This window comes from Carettochelys insculpta, chromosome 5 (genome assembly GCF_033958435.1).
Source record: "Carettochelys insculpta isolate YL-2023 chromosome 5, ASM3395843v1, whole genome shotgun sequence".
Lineage (NCBI taxonomy): Eukaryota > Metazoa > Chordata > Testudines > Carettochelyidae > Carettochelys > Carettochelys insculpta.
This window is the reverse complement of record NC_134141.1, coordinates 90,136,169-90,155,935: the sequence shown is the minus strand read 5'-3', so window position 1 is coordinate 90,155,935 and position 19,767 is coordinate 90,136,169. Positions and strand designations below refer to the sequence as shown.

Below are 19,767 nucleotides of genomic sequence, written 5' to 3'. Positions count from 1 at the left end.
ACTTTCAAATTGGAAATCAAAATGATCACAGAGGGCTCTGCCTTTCCCCTGTCAGACTAGAGATTTTATAGGAATGGCTGAAAAAGGCAGCAGTGGTGAAGTAGGGGATCTTTCTCTAGCTGCAACATGATGATTTCCATTTGGAATTAAGGTGGGGGAACTGTGCTAACAGCTATTCATCTCCCTCACTGTCAGTCCACCTGTGTGTGGTGGTGTTTCTGATTAATGTGTTCAGTTGTCTGCCATTGTGATCGATAAATAGTTATAGAGAGGTAGCCATGTTAGTCTGTATCTTCACAAAACAAAAGAAAACAAGCTGTCCTGTAGCACTTTAAAGACGAAAAAAATAATTTATTAGGTGGTGATCTTTCTTGGGACAGACCCACTTCTTCAAATCTGGAAATACTGAGATTTCCAAATCGAAAGAAGTGGGCCTGTCCCATGAAAGCTCATCACCTAATGAATTATTTTGTTAGCCTTTAAAGTACTACAAGACAGCTTTTTTGTTTTCTGATTCTAATTGGTAGTGTATTATTATGTACTGCGCCACCAAGGAGGGTCATAAAACAGGTCTGTAGGGGGAGAAAAGATTTTATAAACAAGTGTCTTAAAAGTTTTTTCCTGTCATATTTGCTTCACAGTTGAATTTATTTTTGAACTTGGGTCTGTGTTAGGACATTGCATGGTTTCTCCAAAATATAAAATTTTAGCTCTAATTATAAACCAATAATGTTTTAAATTACTCTAGACTTCAGAAATTGCTTCATCAAACAGCAAAACAGAAGACAGAGAGAACTATGTAATGGAAAATTGTGTGCAGGATCCCATTGAACCAGAAGCTGAGCACAGCACTGGAAATTCGCAGGTGACTGCACATGTTAAAACCTTAGAGAACACGAAAATAATTGTCAATCATGAAGATATGCTTGAGGTATGGCAGTGTGATAAATACCATGGCAGTAAAAGAATTGTGTTCATGTCTGATTGAATCTATTACTGTAAAAGATAGCAGTGAAAAATTATGTTGACGAGCAGAAAATGACCATCTTCTTAGCATTGTGACCATTTGGGACATAACTATGGTTTTTTACAAAGTAATGAAATTTTTTTTGTTTTTGTTTTTTTTCAGTTCAGATTATTTTGAAATAAGCTTTTATGAGCATTTATTAGGTGATACAGACTGAAATATACTTGAACTTAAAAAAAAAAAATTAAAAACAAAAACAAAAACCAAACACGATTACATAAATGTGTGGTAAAAGCCCTGTGAGAGGAGGATGGTCACTGTGGTACTGAATTTCTGCTTCCATTTAATTGTCTCCCTTTTTGTTACATAGGCAATTGTGGCAGCAGCTGTCATTTAGATACCAAAGTATCTGATTTGTTGGAGCAATCCAACTTTCAAATGACTTAAACTGTCCCACGCATTTTAAATATAAAAAAGAGGCTTACTAAAATCTGTTCCCCTATGATTAATAGATTCATTATATTAAATGAGATTTGAATTTAATTTAGCTATTGTGAACTTATAAACTTCGAGACTTTTGGTTAAGATTTAATTGGAGATCTTGAATTTGTGATCTTCGTATAGGTGTGCTATAAATATATACCAAGTAGTCCCTCATTTCTTTCTACCAGTGATTCCCTAGAGAGACATAAGCCAGTGATACTCACCAGAGAAAAAATTATCTCAAATCACAATTTTAAAATTCGATTTTTGCATCATTTAAATACAATTATGTGTGTTGTTTAAATAATGAACAATAGTCTCACATTTGCAGAAGCTACCCTTTGAAATCATGGACAGCTGTATCTCCTTTCCCAGTAACATGTTCTTAGTTCTGACGTGCCATTAAAAGTTGTTTTTCATGTTTAAGAAATGATTTGGTAGCAGAAAAACAGTTTGTGTGTTTGTTTAAAATCTGCACAGCAACTCCCCAAAGTCAGCAGTACACCAATAAATGAAGCAGATAGCAGGATCCAGTTGATCAAACACAGGGGCAAAATTTCTTTACTTTTGGTTGATGACCAGAGTTAGAGTAATATTAGCTGAATTCCAACTGAATCCAGATAAGTAAACTTTGAATTTAAAGAAGTTCTCCGTTTCAACACTGAAAAGTTGTTCTGTGAGTGTATTCTATTCAGCTATGTGTGTGCCCAGTGCACCAGTACTGGAGAACTTTGCTGAGTGTTATCTGTAGGGATGGTGCTCATGCCCAGTGGATCTCAGCTTTCCTTGGATGCTATTTATGGGCAGTTCCACCTTCAGCCTCCTCTGCTGCTTCTCACCATCCACAGCTAGAGTTAGAACATTTTATGTGCTATTTATCTCACCCTTGTATTTTTCATTCGTTAGGAGGTTTGTTGACACAGCAGTTAATTTAGTAGTATGTTTGTTTTTAGTTTATAGTAGTGATTTAGGGGTAGCTGTCTTGGTAGGATGCCCTTACTAATGTTTGTTTCTCATGTGGGGAGACTATTCTCAATTGTAATCGCCACACACAGTGCTTATTGTGCCTTGGAGAAGGGCGCATTAAAGAAAGGTGCTTCATCTGCAAATTGTTCAAGGAAAAAAAACAAATTGCTAAAGGGTTTGTGACTCAAACTAGCTATCAGGACTGTTTTAGCACCTTTATACTGCTACAAATAATCCAGTCCCTCAGACACCTTCAGAGCTGCAGCAGGCCAAATGTTCCTTAGGCCAGACTGATGGTCTTCTTCCTGGGGGTAAGCTTGTGTCCAAGAAAATGGTGTTGCAAAACACACCATCGCCACTCTAGAGTGCTGGAAGATTAATCTTCCTCTTCCAAGAGGAGTGAAAACCATCACAACAGGGAGCTGAGCTGTCTACCCACTCTCTGAGATGGCGTGTTGGCCATTGTACTTCTGACTCCAGTACTAGACATGGTAAACCCTTTGAATTCAGTACCAGTGGTATTGGCACTAACAGTTTTTGCATATGATTTGATACGCTATACGGTATAATAACTGCTTTGCCTCCCAATCCTGATTCCCCAGTTATTCAGGAGTATTCTGCTGCTCTTTTATGGTCCTCAGTTTGACCTGCATTGATTGCAGATTTGTCTCAGCCATGAATAGAAGAGCCTTTGTTGCAGAGCTGTGGCCTAGTTCTGCAGTTGCAGCAGAACTCGGAAGACCTACCTTTGAATGGTCAATTCTTGTTCTCTGGTTAAATGGTAGAGACTTTACATTCATTGAAGTACCCAAAAGTAGCTGTGTTCATTGGTACTACATCCATTTATACATAAGACTCAGAAGTTATAATTTTTTCAGTTTAGCAGCAGACGTACCACCCCAGCAGTATTTCCAGTAGACACCTTACCAGTCGAAGCAATAGCACTACTCTAAGAAGGCACATAAGTTGCACAGAAGAAGTCTCTGAGTCCAGGTTTAATCAGCCAGCCTTTCCTCCCCCAGACTCAGTCCAGACAAGGGGTGAGACCTGTTCTCAGTCTGAGGTCTTGACAGGCACATCAAGTAAATAAGATTCCACACGGTTACCCTAGCTATTATTTCCTCTGCTTTCAATCATGACACCTAACATAAGAATAGCCATACTGGGTCAGATCAATAGTCAGTCTAGCCCAATAAGTTGTCTTTTGATAGTAGCCAGTGTCAGGTGATTCAGAAAATAAATAGAACTGCCAGTCATTGAATGATCCACACCCTGTCATCCACTCATAGCTTCTGGCAAATAAAGATTACAGACACGTGACCAGGGATGCAGTCCCATGATCTGTTTTGACTAATAGCAGTTGATGGACCTATCTTACGTGAATCATAGAACACTAGGACTGGAAGGGACCTCGAGAGGCCATTGAGTCCAGCCCCCTGCCCCAACGGCAGGTCCAAGTACCATCTAAACCATCCCTGATAGACATCTGTCTAACCTGTTCTTAAATATCTCCAGCGCTGGAGATTCCACAACCTCCCTTGGCAATTTATTCCACTGTTTGACCGCCCTGACAGTTAGGAACTTTTTCCTAATGTCCAATCTGAACCTCCCTTCCTGCAGTTTAAGCCCGTTGCCTCTTGTTCTGTCCTCAGGGGCCAAGAAGAACAAGTTCTCTCCTTCCTCCTTATGACTCCCTTTTAGATACCTGAAAACCACTATCACGTCTCCCCTCAATCTTCTCTTTTCCAAACTAAACAAGCCCAGTTCTTTCAACCTTTTTTCATAGGTCACATTCTCTAGACCTTTAATCATTCTTGTCGCTCTTTTCTGGACCCTCTCTAGTTTCTCCACATCTTTTTTGAACTGTGGTGCCCAGAACTGGACACAATACTCCAGCTGAGGCCTAACCAGCGCAGAGTAGAGCGGAAGAATGATTTCTCGTGTCTTGTTCACAACACACCTGTTAATGCATCCCAGAATCATGTTTGCTTTTTTGCAACAGCATCACACTGTTGACTCATATTTAGCTTGTGGTCTACTATAATCCCTAGATCCCTTTCTGCTATAGTTGTTCCTAGACAATCTCTCCCTTTAGCTAGTTCTTTTTTTAACCCAGTTTTGGCCTTCACGTCCCCTGACAATGAGTTCCGCTGGTTGGCCGTGTTGTGTGAGGAAATACTTCTGTTATTTTTATTTCAAACCTGCTGCCTGTTAATTTCCTGCTGCCTGGTTCTTGTGTTTGGGAAATAGTAAATAAAACTTCCTTATTTACTTTCTCCACCCCAGATGTCGTTATATCTTTTTGTAGTCATCTGTTTTCCAAACTGAAAAGTTCTGTCTTTTCAGTTTCTCCTCATGCAGAAGCTCTTACATATTTTTAATGCCTCCTATTTTGCTAGTCTTTAAAGTGCTACTTGACTGCTTTTTGTTTTGATATTTTTAATCATTTTGTTGTCAATATTTTTTGCTAGAATATATTTTTCAAATAGGGAGATCAAAACCATACATAGTATTCAAGATGTAGGCATACCATGGATTTATATGGCTGCATTATGATATGTTTTTTTCTTAATATATGTCCCTTTCCTAATTTTTCTTAATATACCTTTAGTTTTTTTTGACTGTCACTGCACATTTGAGTAGATGTTTTCAGAGAGCTATCTACAATTAGTGGTAACAGCTAATTTAAAACGCATCATTTTGTGTGCATAACTGAGATAAAGTTTTCCAGCATGCTTCAATTGAATTTCATCTGACATTTAGTTGCCCATTCATCAACTTTTGTGAGATCCCTTTGTAACCCTTCACAGTCTGTTTAGGGCTTACTATGTTGAGTAATATTTTTTTGTCTGCAAATTTTGCCACCTCTCTGTTTTCCCTCTTTTCCCTCTTTGCTGTTCTTAATCTTGAAGACATTTATTTACATGTGGTGGTTTTGCTAATCATTGGGGCTATGGCTACACTACATTTCCCTGTCGGAGGAGGAGTGTAAATGAGGGAGATTGAAAATGCAAATAAAGCTCTGATTTACAAATCTTGTGCTTCATTTGCATAATCTCTTCCAGTTGCATTTCCAGAAGAGATTTTTCCAAAAGCAAAAAGCAGCCATGTAGATGGGGTTTCTTTGGGGGAAAAACCCCATTTTCAAAAGAACCGTACTTCCTGAAACAAAATAGCAAGGAAGGTTCTTTCGAAAATGGGCTTATTTTCTGAAGGAACCCCTTCTAAATGACTGTTTTTTTGCTTTCAGTAAAGTCTCTTCCAGAAACAGGATTGTGTGAGATTATGCAAATGAGGTATGAGATTTGTAAATCAGCACTTCATTTGCATTTTTGATCTCCCTCATTTGCATTCCTCCTCTGAAAGGGGAATGTAGTGGAGCTGTAGCCTGGAAGTTTCTGAGATTTGTAATCACATGATAGCATTGTTAGTACACAGTGCTCCCCTTTGGCCTCTCCCCAGTTCCTCAGGTTTTCACCAAATCCACGGCTGTGGTAACTGCACATCCAAGGAAGGGGGAATATATGTTTATTTCTGTCTGAACAATTGGTTGGTGAGAAACATGTCCAGAGATTAACTACTTCACCGTATCAGGTTCACGCTGCATCTTTTTGATCACCAAAATCTGATTTTAAACAAAGCAAAATCAACTTTAACACACGCACGAAAAATAAAGTTGAAGTGAGGCTCCACTACTTTGTACAAGTTTGAGGGTATGCCTGCTAAGCAAACAATTTCAGATAACACATTGTATCTGTGGCTGTCATATATGTGCCACATATAATGGCCAGCATACAAGGTTATCTTCATCGTCTTGAAGCCTGGTTCAAGCTCATGTATTTGCAAAGTTGTGAGACGTTGGAAACGCCACCACATATCCTGCAGTTGCTTTAAGTGGTGGATGGATCAGATCAGTGTTTGCAAAGATGTACCCTTCAGTTGTCCTTCTCAGACCATAACAATAATTCCTCCAGAGCAGGTAGAAGAGCATGTCTTGGGATTTAGAAAATTCAGGGACTTTGGACAGACCAGGAAGCTTCTCTTCGTCTCAGTATCCTGGAGCTTCAAGTTATTTATAGTGTGTGGCAGGTCTTTCAGTTGCACAGCACAGACACAATGGTTCACATACTTCCCTTTAACAGTACTGCAGTGTGTTATGTGAACAAACAGGATGGAGCCTATTACAAGAAGCTTTGTCAGGAGGCCATGAAGTTTTGGCATTTCTGTTTCAGGCAGACTTTATCAAGGCTACACAGTTCCAGAGGTGTGGAATTTCTTAGCCAATCACTTTAGCAAGATTTTCTCTCAAAAGTATGAATGACTGATTTTTGAAGAATTGTGTTGAGGTCCATCTTCAGAGAATCAGGAATTCTAATTACTTACCTGTTGTCTTTCAGAGCAAACAAGAAATGCGATCAGATTTGCTCCCAAACAGACCTCAGTCCAGGTTCTTGACCAATCCCTTCTACTTGAGTTCGGGATTGTGTTCTTATATGTCATCTTCCTACTCCATCTCACTGGTTGTTGTCATTCTGAAGTTGGATTGTGCCAGACTGATTCTTTGTGCATCAGCTTGGCTGAGACAGGGCTAGTTCTCCTCAATCTACTGGTTTGACCTCCCCATATCTCTTCCTCTTTGTCCTGACCTATTGATCTGGTATCGGGGTCAGTTTTGGCATCCAACACTGAGCAGTCTGGACCTCATGGAATGGCTGCATGGCTAAATGAAGAGAAATGATGTTTGGAAGCTCTTTGACAAGTGTTACTTGTTAGTACAGTAAACGCTTTCATATCCAGCATTCTATCATCCAGAACTCCCAAATAACCAGCATTTTAACTATAAGTAAATTTTAGTTATGTTTTCCATAAGTACAGTATAATGAAAGTGAATGCAAATAAATGCAGTATGTTCATAGCATACAGTACTACTGTTTTTGGTAAATAAAGTACTCTGCATGTGTTTTTTATTTGTTAATATCCTATCTTGTTTTTCTTTAGCGTTAAGCATTGCTAGGTATACCTCTCTATTATCCAGAATATTTGATTATCCGGGAACATACTGGTCCCAGGGCTGCTGAATATGAAAGAGTTTACTCTATGAGGCCCTCTGCTACCGTTAATTACTTGGCCTTGTGGAAGCAATTTTCATTCTGGTCATTAGCTTAGGGAATTCAGCTGACTCTGGCGAACATTCAGAGCATTTTGGAAAACAACTTATACTTTCCATCTTCTAGTCTGTTGTGTTCTAAGTTGTGTTTACTGGCCATCAAAATAAGGCTTTGTCCTTCTTTACTGCAGCCAAAGGTATTATGCAATAAAGTTTTCAGTCTGCATCGTGGAAAAAGAGCCCCTGGTGGCTTCTACCAGAAGTCCTTCTGATGAAATTACCTGAAACTCCTAGCAGGGACAAAGCTAAATAAAAATGTTAAACTTTCAGGTTTGTTTCCATTCTCCCCTACTGTAAGGATTTTGCAGTATTTTTAAGAGGAAACTCTCTCCCCTGAAAGAACCATTTTCTTCATGCAAGGAGTTTTTTTTCTTAAAGATCAAACTGATAGCAAAAAGAAGTGACTAAAAGAATTATGATGCTCAGCTGCATCTTGGAAAGCTGCTATGACTTTTAATACCTTCACTGGAGCTCTTTTAGCTTGGATTATTTAAATGAAAGACAAGCTGACATCTGTCTTGCTCAAGTCTGGTCAAGCTTGAATTTTATTTTTTTATACCTCCTTGGGTAAGATTGAGTGTTTTTATGCATCTGTGGAAAATGGATGCTTGTGCAACTGATATTGCTCCCTCAAAGTTTAGCAGCAACAATCAAGCTGTTCAAAGACAGGCTAGAGAATAAAGTAGTAGTAGTAGTAGCATCCTTCAGTCTACGTAGATTATGGATCGCGCCTTTCATGATTCCATTTGGGATCATCATTTGCAGTGTCGACTGTGACTGTGAAGGCCCACGCGAGAGTGACAGTCCTTGCTGCATCTGTTGCATGTGTAATGGGTGTCTGGCAGATCCTTAGTGTGCTTTCTGTGAGCTTGCTTCTCCTCTGCTAGCTGTCTGATCCTCATGTCACCCTTCTGAAGGCCCTTGTGTAGTTCCTGCCTCCATCTACTGCGATCATCTGCCAGCTCCTCCCAGCTGTCTAGCTCGATGTCTGCCTCCCTGAGATCCCTCTCGCAAACATCTTTGTAGCGCAGATGGGGGCGTCCGGGAGGTCTTTTGCCAGAGGCTAGCTTGCCATACAGGATGTCTTTTGGGATCCTTCCGTCATTCATCCTGTGGATGTGGCCAGGCCAGCGGAGCCGCCGCTGCCTGAGAAGGGTGTGCATGGTTGGGATTCCAGCTTGCTCAAGGATGGCGGTGTTGGACACTCTGTCCTTCCACGATATTCCAAGGATGCGCCTGAGGCAGTGCAAGTGGAAGACATTCAGCCTCTTTTCCTGGCGGGCGTACAGGCTCCAAGACTCGCTGCCGTAAAGGAGAGTGCTGAGGATGCAGGCTCTGTAGACTTGCATTTTGGTGTGGGTGTACAACTTGATGTTATTCCACACACTCTAGCTGAGTCAGGACAGAGATGTGGCTGCTTTTCCGATCCTTCTATTTAGCTCAGTGTCCAATGACAGGGTGTCAGTGATGGTGGACCCAAGGTAAACGAACTTGTGGACGATCTCTAACATATAGTTGTCAATGCTGAGTGATGGAGGTTCAGCAACGTCCTGAGCAAGTACATTTGTCGTCTTTAGGCTGATGGAAAGCGCGAAGTCCTTGCATGCTTTGGAGAACCAATCCAGCAGTTTCTGAAGCTGGTCTTCTGTGTGTGACACTACAGCAGCGTCATCTGTGAACAGCATATCTCTGATGAGGACTTCCCGCACCTTAGATTTAGCTTTCAGCCTTGCAAGATTAAACAGTTTCCCATCAGATCTTGTGTGCAAAAAGATGCCCTCTGCTGAAGATCCAAAGGCGTGCTTCAGGAGGAGCATGAAGAAGATCCCGAACAATATCAGAGCAAGGATGCATCCTTGTTTGACGCCGCTCTTGATGCTCAAAACATCCGATAATGTACCATCATATTGGATGGTTCCTCTCATGTCTTCGTGGAAAGACTGGATCATCTTGAGTAACCGTGGTGGACAGCCTATCTTGTGGAGCAGTTTGAACAGTCCATCCCTGCTGACCAAGACAAAGGCCTTGGTGAGGTCGATGAAGGCATTATAGAGTGGCTTCCTCTGCTCCCTGCATTTCTCCTGCAGCTGCCTCAGAGAGAAGACCACGTCGACGGTAGATCTCTCTGCGCAGAATCCGCACTGTGATTCAGGATACACCCTCTCAGCAATCTTCTGGAGTCTGCCGAGGATGACGCAAGCGAACAGTTTACCAGTGATGCTTAGGAGGGGGATTCCACGGTAATTGTTGCAGTCGCTTCTGTCTCCTTTGTTCTTATACAAGGTTACGATGTTAGCGTCGCACATATCCTGTGGAACCTCTCTCTCTCCCCAGCACAGGCACAGTAGCTCATGTAGGGGTTCCAGGGGTGTGTCCAAAGCACACTTGATTACCTCTGGTGGTATACCATCCTGGTCTGGGGCTTTTCGTACCGCAGTGCTGTCAATGGCTTTCTTCAGTTCATCCACAGTTGGTTCCTGGTCCAGTTCGTCCATTACTGGTAGGCGCTCGATGGCATTGAGGGCTGTATCAACCACAATGTTCTCGCGTGAGTACAACTCAGAGTAGTGCTCGACCCAGCGCTCCATCTGTTCGGCTTTGTCAGTGATGACTTCACCAGATTTGGATTTCAGAGGTGTCATCTTGTTCTGGGTGGCTCCTGATGCCTTCTTGATGCCCTTGTACGTTCCCCTGAGATTACCAAAGTCAGCACTGGTCCGGATGCTGCTGCATAGCTCGAGGCAGTAGTTGTTGGCACAGCACCTGGCCGTCTGCTGTACTGTTTTTCTGGCTGCTCTGAGTGCTTGCAGGGTACTCTGGCTCAGCGAGCGTTTGTACTCCAGGAGTGCAGCGCGCTTCTTTTCGATGGCTGGAATCAGCTCATTGGAGTTAGCTTCGAACCAGTCATTTGTGTTTCTAGCTCTTCTTCCAAACACCGACAAGGCGCTGTTGTAAATTGTATCCCTCAGATGCTGCCATCTGGATGTCACATCGGCATGCCCAGGGCTCCTCGAGGGTCTCTCTGAACATTTTGGCTCTCTCTGAGTTTGCTGTCTTTCTGGCATCAGTGCGGGGCCTTTCAGTTGGTTTAGAGTGGTACAGGTTCTTGGGAATCATCTTGAGTTTGGAGCAAACTAGCGAGTGATCTGTATTGCAGTTGGCACTATGATAGCTGCGTGTCAGACGGACGTTTTTGAGGTTATCATGTCTAGCAATGACCATGTCTAATTGATGCCAGTGTTTCGCACGTGGGTGTCTCCATGACACTGTGTGCTGTGGCGTGGTTTGGAAAAATGTGTTTGTGATGCACAGATTGTGGTACATGCAAAATTTAAGAAGACGCTGTCCATTTTCATTCATTTTTCCCACACCGAAGTAGCCTAAGCAGGAAGTCCATGAGTCACGATCAGCTCCAACTCTCGCATTGAAGTCACCCAAAATGTAAAGTTGTTTGCGAGCAGGTATTTGCGCTATGGCAGCACTAAGCATGTCATAGAACTTGTCTTTTACTTCCAGTGCGGCGTACAGGGTTGGAGCATAAACGCTGATCAGGTGGACAAGACTGGCGCAAGTTTGAAGTATACTTGAAGGAGTCTTTCTGATCCGCCTGTGACTAATTCCACCATTTGTAGAAGGGTGTTTCTGATGGCGAAGGCAACACCATGCTCCTTGGGTTCTTCTTGGGCTTTACCCTGCCAGAAAAAGGTGTAGCCCTTGTCCTTTAGAGATCCAGAATCTGAGAGTCGCGTCTCTTGCAGAGCAGCAATGTCAACTGGGAGCCTCTTCCATTCCTCATTGATGACATCAGTCTTTCGGGTGTCACTGATGTCCTGAAGATCTTCAGTAAACCTGGTCAGCATGGTCTGCACATTCCAGCAAGCAAGCTTTAAACTTTGATGGTTTCCTTTTCTTGTTGATTTTCGTATTGGTTTCCCTGGTGCTCAAATTTCAGTCAGTTGTCAGGTTTGGTAACCTTAAGCCTCACGCACCCAGTGAGGCAGGTGAACTGTGGTGGGACAGTACCCTACTGGCTGGGGGCTCCCCAGCTTGAGGCGGGCAGTGACTATCCAGTGAGATGTGATAATGTCTCGCACCGTCAAAGGCAACTCCTGGCGCTTGTTCTCTACGCCAATCGAGCAAGAGCTTATAACCGGTATCTGTTACCTCCCATGTTGGTTCAACGCTGTTAAGCGGTGCTGGAGTACCTCTCCAGGCACGAGGCTGGGCAATTTTTTTGGGACCCTGGGCTGCCCAGACACCAGTGTTCCCCTCTTGGCTTTACTGATATAGTCCAAAGGAGAGGATAACATCTACGTCTGGTACCAGCTCAGCTGCAGGAGTTGCCAGGTCAATGCCAGAAGTTGGCACAGAACCACCTTAGGACTCCCGTCCGAATTTTCGTTCGGGTTTACTCCCTTAGCCTTGCTCCTTCCCAGGATAACCCACAAGGCAGTGGGGCATAAGGTAGCCAAACAACACAAAAGAAAAACAATTTTCTTTCTGATCATTTCACCCTGCTCTCTTTGTGTTCCATATCTTCACCTCAAAAAGGGTTGAATTTTCAGCTTATGAGACTGAACCGTGACCAAAAGAAGCAGGCAACATTTCTCTAGAGCAGTGTTCCCCGAAGTGTGGTCCATGGCCCAGTACCAGTCCTTGGAGGGAAAAAAATACCAGTCCTTAAAAAATGTACAAATTGTCACATACGATTCTGTTAATTGGGTATGTTTCATATTTTCCCACGTAATTAAGGTAATAACAAGTTAGGCATTTAAGTATTTGATATCAAGATTTATATTATGTATTATTATTATTGTGAATAAATAATAAACAGTGAAAATTTATTCATTTTCATTCTTTTTTTTTATATGAGTTTATATATTTGGGCCGCAAAAAAAAGTACTAAAAAAAATGGGTTTCAACTATATAAAGTTTGGGAAACCCTGCCCTAGAATATTCAGTCTTAAAAACTAGACTGAGATCTCAGAATTCCTAGTAAATACCTGCTTTCTTAATATCATGCTTTACTGCTCCTCCACACTTTGAGTATAATGTTAGATTATAATGAAAGTGCCCAGAAAAAGTGGAGAGACTAAGATATCAGACTCTGAAATTCTGCAAAATATTCAAAGGCTTATCTAGTTTCTGTTCCTGAAAGTGAACGGCAACTAGCTAAGTATCACTTTTTGCATCAGGATTAGATCAGATGCTGCTGCAGCCCACCTATGGGCTTTCCTTACCATATTTACCATACTGTGTTCCTCTAGAGCACTGACTTAGATATTCCAGCATCACATGATTTTGGATACCTTTGTTTTTGGGTACCAGATTGAGACATCTCAAGTGGCCTGATTTTTTTAGGAAGGGCTGAACATCTGCCCTGTTGTCTGAAGTTCAGCAAACAAAAGTGAAAATATCTGAATTCTTAGTAACATTTTGAAAATTAATTCTGATGTAGAAGCATTTATTAGCGTTTATGTATCTTGGTTTGTCATAGCATTTCACAGCAATCACTTAACTTTTTTAAACAACCCACTTCAGATTTACAGCATAAAATCTGTTTTTTCCTTTGGCAGGAATCAGAAGAACTCTCTTCTGATGAAGAGATGAAAATGGCAGAAATGCACCCACCGCTGATAGAAACATCCATTAACCAACCAAAAGTGGTAGCACTTAGCAATAATAAAAAAGGTTAGATAACAAACCACACAAAACAAGAGTACTTTGTATGGTTGTGAGGATTGTTCATTTCTCTGTTACTGAGTAAATAAATTTGGTAACTAATAGTGATTTATGTTTAAGTCCTCTCCGCCTGGCTCCTACAATTTGTGTAGATTTTTCCTCTTCTTTTAAATACATTTGTTTCAGAGCAAGGGGGTGTACCCTGTATTGTAGACTGTCAGCAGGCTGCAGAGGGTTGTATGTGATTGGAATCCTGAGTCCTTCTGGGTGTAAGGTGTGGGAGAAGGCGCACTTACTGATAGTTATCAAGGGATATTTTTTTCCCCACTGATGTTTGCGTGTCAGGTAAAAATCAATGTTTATTGGTGACTACCAGTTTAAACTGAATCCTACCAGCCTATAAATGTCCCATTGTTGTGGAATAAATGTAGATTTAAACTGGAAAAATGGAGTTTGCCAAGTCCCTCTGTGCCATCCCAGACTGCTGCTTGGAAGTCCAACAGCATTTATTCACTTGCTCTTTCAAGGGGAAACTTCCTATTATGAGATTTGTTAGAATAATCAGATTTGGTTCTCTGAAGGATAATTATTCCAACCAGGGGTTCTGTTTTATCATCAGAGTAAGAACTACTCCAGGTTTTTGGGACACAACGTTTTAAAGGTTGTGAAGGAGATAGCTCTTTGCCTATTTAGTATATTCTCTGATGTTACCCAGTACAGCTCCTTCCAGAGCAAGAAGTACGCTATAATTTTAAAAAAAAGTGGGTTAATGAGACCGTAGGTGTCATTAGGGCTTTGTCCTGCTTTGGACCCACATAATATGCATTTTCTCACATGCTGAAGAAATGTGAAGAAGGGACATGAGCTTGATAGCAAAGCTTCCTCTGGGCTCCGCTATCTGATGGTTAAAATGAACCAAAAGCTCTTTCTTTATCCCAGGAGTTAGAGGATAGGTTGCAAATTAATTCTTCTTGGAGCCAGAGTTTTGAATTTCAGCAAGGTGAATTGTATAAGTACATTTGCCTAGGTCTAATTTGTATAACCTAATATGTTCCTGCACATGGTGAGTTTGTGCCTAGTAAGCCAGGCATTTATGTAATTTGTACTTGCTCATCAGGTATTTGAAAGCATGGGTTATTCAAGAACAAATGTGTTCAGGAATGCTTGCCTTCTTTAGGTCTCTGTAAAAGCATTACAGAGTTGTGTTTGTGAATTATAGTTAGGCATTAATATATTGTTGATCTTCTCTTGCTATATTTATAGAATATATTCTGCAGAAAATAAGTGGTTTTTCAAAAGTTTTCATTTTCTTCCAGAACATTTTGTATAATCAGATGGCTGGGGACATTTTGTATAATCAGATGGCTGGGGAAACATAAACTGAAATGCTAGTTTGAGCTGGAATTTTATTGATACAGAAGTATGGGGAATGAAGGGAGTAATGCAGATGTTTGCGTAATAAAAAAGTTGCGGGGGTGGGGATGGGGAACTTTACTGAGTTTATTAAAACTCCAGATTTTATTAAAACCATTGTTGGGCATAATTTAATAAAAGTATATGTTTTAGTCAGTATTAAAAACAATGATGAAAGTTATTGAGAAGTTATTAGCAGGTGATTAACATAGGGCTACAAGAAGGACACATGGATTCAGATAGATGGAATTATATGGTAACATTATCAAGCAGCAACTTTGTGTACCATTACCATTTTTCTCACATATGAAGCTGAACACTTCACTTGGGAAAAAAAAAGCTAACAAGGTTTGTGCAAATATAAGCACTTGTGGAGGGTGAAAAAGCAGAAACGTGAAACATTGATTTATGGCCTTTGAAAAAAATTATGTAATGTAACATTTATACCTGGCCAATACACTTCACAAAGAGCAACAAGTTAAATTTCAGTACTAGGCAAGTACTAACTTGCACTTAAGCCAGCTTCTTGTTGAAAAACAGGAACCATTGCTGACAAAAGTAGAAAATCTGTCAAATTATATGAAGCAAAACTGAACTTTGCAAAAGCTATGTACTAATGTTTATTAGAATAATAAGTTAGCAATGTTTGAAGATGTGAAGAAATTATACTTTTTTAATAGTAAGCAGTGTGTGTGAACATTTGACTTCATTAGAAGTTCAATATGTGCATGACTAAACAGACAAATTTTGTTTCAGATAATAAAGATGCAGATTCCTTGTCAGATGAAGCTACCCACAACAGCAATCAGAATAACAGCAATTGTTCCTCTCCTTCTCGAATGTCAGATTCAGTTTCTCTAAATACTGACAGTAGCAATGATATTTCACCATGCTCTCCAAACAAAGAAACCCGCAGTGCTGCTATTTCTACTAAAATCAGGTTTGTGAAACAATTTATAGCAAGACCATTAGGATACCTGAGAAACTAGAATAGAGGAACTTGTTGCTTATCTTTTACTGTAAAGTTAAGTCCTGTCTGACACCTTAATTATCACTCATTAAATAATTAGCTTATGTACCTTCATATTCTAAAAATATTTTAAATAAGAAAATAGAACTTTTTGTCTTAAAGTGTAAAACAAAATAACTTTGATTTTTTTAAATGAAAAACAAAAGAATCCCAGCAAGTTGTAGTATTCAAGAAATATATCCTGTTTTCTCAAGGTACAATAAATGGATCTCTTTGAACTTTTATTTTTCTACTATTTCTACAGAAAAGCCCCATCGCATCATTTAAGATTATTCAGAGCATTTTAAACAGCAATGTGGCTAGCTGCTCTTAAATATTGTAACCTCTGAGTTTAATGGGTAGCAGTCTATAGTGTGTAGTATAATGCACTACAGTCAAGGCATTTTTCTCATGATGATCGTAATTTTGGAAGTATCCAGTTAAAAATATAATTGTATTTGTAGCAATAATAACAATGGAAGTACAATATTGGAAAAAGTAATACTGAACTTTTAAATGGAATTCTGAAATTAGGGCCTGATTTTGCAATCTGTTACAAATTGAAGAATTCTTGCTCACATGAATAGTCCATTAATTTCAGTGCAACTTGTTCTTCAAGAAAAACTTGAAGGGTTAGGCTGGTTAGTACACAATGTTTTTGCTAATGGGAATGTAATGAGTTGTACATTAGGTCAGCATTTGGCCTTTTGTCTCATAATACATCCATGTGGGATTTTTGCATGATAATACATAATTTATCTGAACCAATATTTAAAAATAGACCTATGTTATTTGCAGCCTCTTAGGTGTTCCTTTAACAACTATCTTTTTTCAGGCAAGAAGATGAAAATTTTAATAGCCTTTTGCAAAATGGAGGTGAATTAACTATCATAACGAAAGAAGAAATTGGTGCACAAGAGAGAGTTACAAAATTGCCTGAATATGAATTAACCATTGAACAGAGATTAGCTTTAATAGAAAAAGCTGTTGATCTAAACACGGCTACTGAGAAATGTCATGAATTAGACCAAATTAACATGAACATCAGTAAACCGGCTAGTGAAGACACAGCAATGCAGCCAAGTGTTATGGAAAGAGTAAAGACACAGGAAATGGTATCAGTAAAGGGCAGTTTAAATTATAATGTGAAGGAAGAAACTGAGCACTTGGAAAACAGAAATCAATATTCTAATGTCAGTTCTTTAAATAAAGTGAATGGACATTCTGAAGAAGCATCGCAGTCTCCAAGGAAGCCTGAATTAAAGAAAAGTGTTACAGCTGACACTGGTTCTTCTGTGGATATGACTATTTCAAAGAGCACTGAAGATCTGTCCCCACAGCGAAGTGGCCCTGTAGTGAAATCTCACAGTATCACCAACATGGAGACTGGTGCACTAAAAATTGTTGATATTGTTAATGACAATGGATCCCAGGAGCCAAACTCAGTGGTAAAATCTGCATCTGCTTGTCCAGATGGAAAAAACATTGTCCGAAGCAAGTCTGCTACTCTTCTATATGACCAGCCTTTGCAGATATTTCCTGGGTCATCTTCATCTTCTGATTTAGTAACTTGTACAAAAACTTTGTTCAAGTTTGATTCCAATCACAATCCTGAAGGTGCTAATGTAATTAGAGGACAAGTGACAAGTGGGGTGCAGATGTTTGGTGCGCCTCAGTATAATATACAATATAGCAGTAGTACAACAGCCAAAGACACCTTGTGGCCCCCAAAACAAAATGCCCAAATAGAGCAAGGAAGCTTACCACCTGAGCGCCTACCTAGGTCAGATAGCTCAGAAAGTTCTAATTATGTAAAATATTCTGCCAACATGAATTTCTCCAATCATAACAATGTTCGTGCCAGTGCTGTATATAACATGCATCAAAGGATGGGTGGAAGACATTTGGAAATGTGGGCTGTTCCACCGAATGATAGACTTGTTCCTGGAGCAGCCAGAAATACTCTTCAGAGACAGAGCAGCATATCCTCTACAGCATCCGTAAATGTTGGTGACACTGGACCCCCAAGGCGTGCCCAGGTTCCTGAAGGGGACTATTTAATGTATAGAGATTTACATTCAATGGAAAGAGCTCCACCAATAATGTCTGGGCAACAGAGACCTCTTTCTGCAAGAACATATAGCATTGATGGTCCAAATGTACCCAGGCCTCAGAGTGCTCGCCCATCAGTGAATGAAATACCGGAAAGAACTATGTCAGTTAGTGACTTTAATTATTCACGGACTAGTCCCACAAAAAGACCAAATCCAAGGGTTAATTCTGAACATTCTTTGTTAGACCCTCCAGGAAAAAGTAAAGTTCCTCATGATTGGCGGGAACAGGTGCTACGACACATTGAAGCTAAGAAGCTGGAGAAGGTAAAGCTTGTTAATTATTTTTATCTTTCTGTCATCTTGTATAATAAAAAAGGCTACATAATCTGTATTTTGATTAATTTTTCAATTTTGAAGGAAACTGTGCTCTGAAAAATTCTAAATGGGACTGGTAAACATTTTAAAAAAAAAAATAGGTCCTTTATAAGAACAGCCATACTGGGTCAGACCATCGGTCCATCAAACCCAGTATCCTGTCTTCTGACAGTGGCCAATGCCAGGTGCTGCAGAGAAAATGAACAGAACAGGTAATCATCAAGTGATCAATTCCCTGTTGCCCATTTCCATCCTCTTCCAGACAGATGATAGGGACACCGTACATGCCCATCCTGGCTTATAGCCATTGATGGACCTATCCCCCATGAATTTATCTAGTTCTTTTTTAAACTCTATGATAGTCTTGGTCTTCACAACGTTCTCTGGCAAGGAGTTCCACAGGTTAACTGTGCATTGTGTGAAAAAATATTTCATATTGTTTCTTTTAAACCTGCTACCTATTAATTTCAGTTGGTGACCCCTAGTTCTTGTGTTGTGACAAGGAGTAAATAACAATTCCTTATTTATTTTTTCCACACTAGTCATGATTTTATATACGTCTATCATATCCCCCCTTAATCATCTTTTTCCAATCTAAACAGTCCCAGTCTTATTAATCTCTCCTCATATGGCAGACATTCCATACCCTTAGTCATTTTTGTTGCCCTTTTCTGAACCTTTTCCAATTCCAATGTATCTTTTTTGAGATGGGGCGACCACATCTGTACACGCTATTTCAGATGTGGACGTAGGATGGATTTATATAAAGGTAATATGACATTTTCTGTCTTATTATCTATTCCTTTCTTAATGATTCCCAACATTTTGTTACCTTTTTTGACTGCTGCTGCACACTGAGTGGATGTCTTCAGAGAACTATCGACAATGACTCCAAAATCTTTCTTGACTGGTAACAGCTATGTGAGACCCCATCATTTTATACATATAGTTAGGATTATATTTTCCAAAGTGCATTACTTTGCATTTATCAACAATGAATTTCATCTGCCATTTTGTTGCCCAGTCACCCAATTTATTAAGATTCTTTTGTAGCTCTTCACAGTCTGCTTGGAACTTAACTATTTGGAGTGGTTTTGTGTCATCTGTAAATTTTGCCACCTCACTGTTTATTCCTGTTTGCAGATCATTTATAAATATGTTGAATAGGACTGGCCCCAGTACAGACCCCTGAGGGGGCACCAGTATTTACCTCTCTCCATTCTGAAAACTGACCATTTATTCCCACCCTTTGTTTCTGATCTTTTAATCAGTTATCAATCCAAGAGAGGACCTTCCCTCTTATCCCATGACAGTTAACTTTGCTTAAGAATCTTTGGTGAGGGACCTTGTCAAAGGCTTTCCGAAAATCTAAGTACACTATATCCACAGGATCCCCCTTGTCGACATACTTGTTGACCCTTTCAAAAAATTCTAATAGATTGGTGAGCCACAACTTCCCTTTACAAAAGCCATGTTGACTCTCCCCTAACAAATTAAGTTCATCAGCGCGTCTGACAAATCTGCTCTTTACTAGAGTTTCAACCAGTTTGTCCAGTACTGAAGTCAGACTGTCTGGCCTGTAGTTGCCAGGATCACCTCTGTGGCCCTTTTTAAAGATTGGCATCACATTAGCTATCCTCCACTTATCTGG

General features: G+C 40.2%; 1 protein-coding gene across 7 annotated transcripts in view; it reads left to right on the top strand.

Annotated features, from left to right (window-relative positions):
• The window catches only part of ERBIN (erbb2 interacting protein), a 161,361-nt gene that overhangs the window by 118,192 nt on the left and 23,402 nt on the right, over positions 1-19,767 (top strand). For 6 of the 7 annotated variants that reach the window (XM_074995489.1, XM_074995490.1, XM_074995494.1 and 3 more), the window contains 4 exons: positions 749-931; positions 13,160-13,274; positions 15,435-15,618; positions 16,523-18,065. In XM_074995489.1, the coding sequence (XP_074851590.1) occupies positions 749-931; positions 13,160-13,274; positions 15,435-15,618; positions 16,523-18,065 (2,025 nt within the window). The remainder of the gene's footprint in view (positions 1-748; positions 932-13,159; positions 13,275-15,434; positions 15,619-16,522; positions 18,066-19,767) is intronic. The other variant, XM_074995493.1, reaches the window with a different exon arrangement.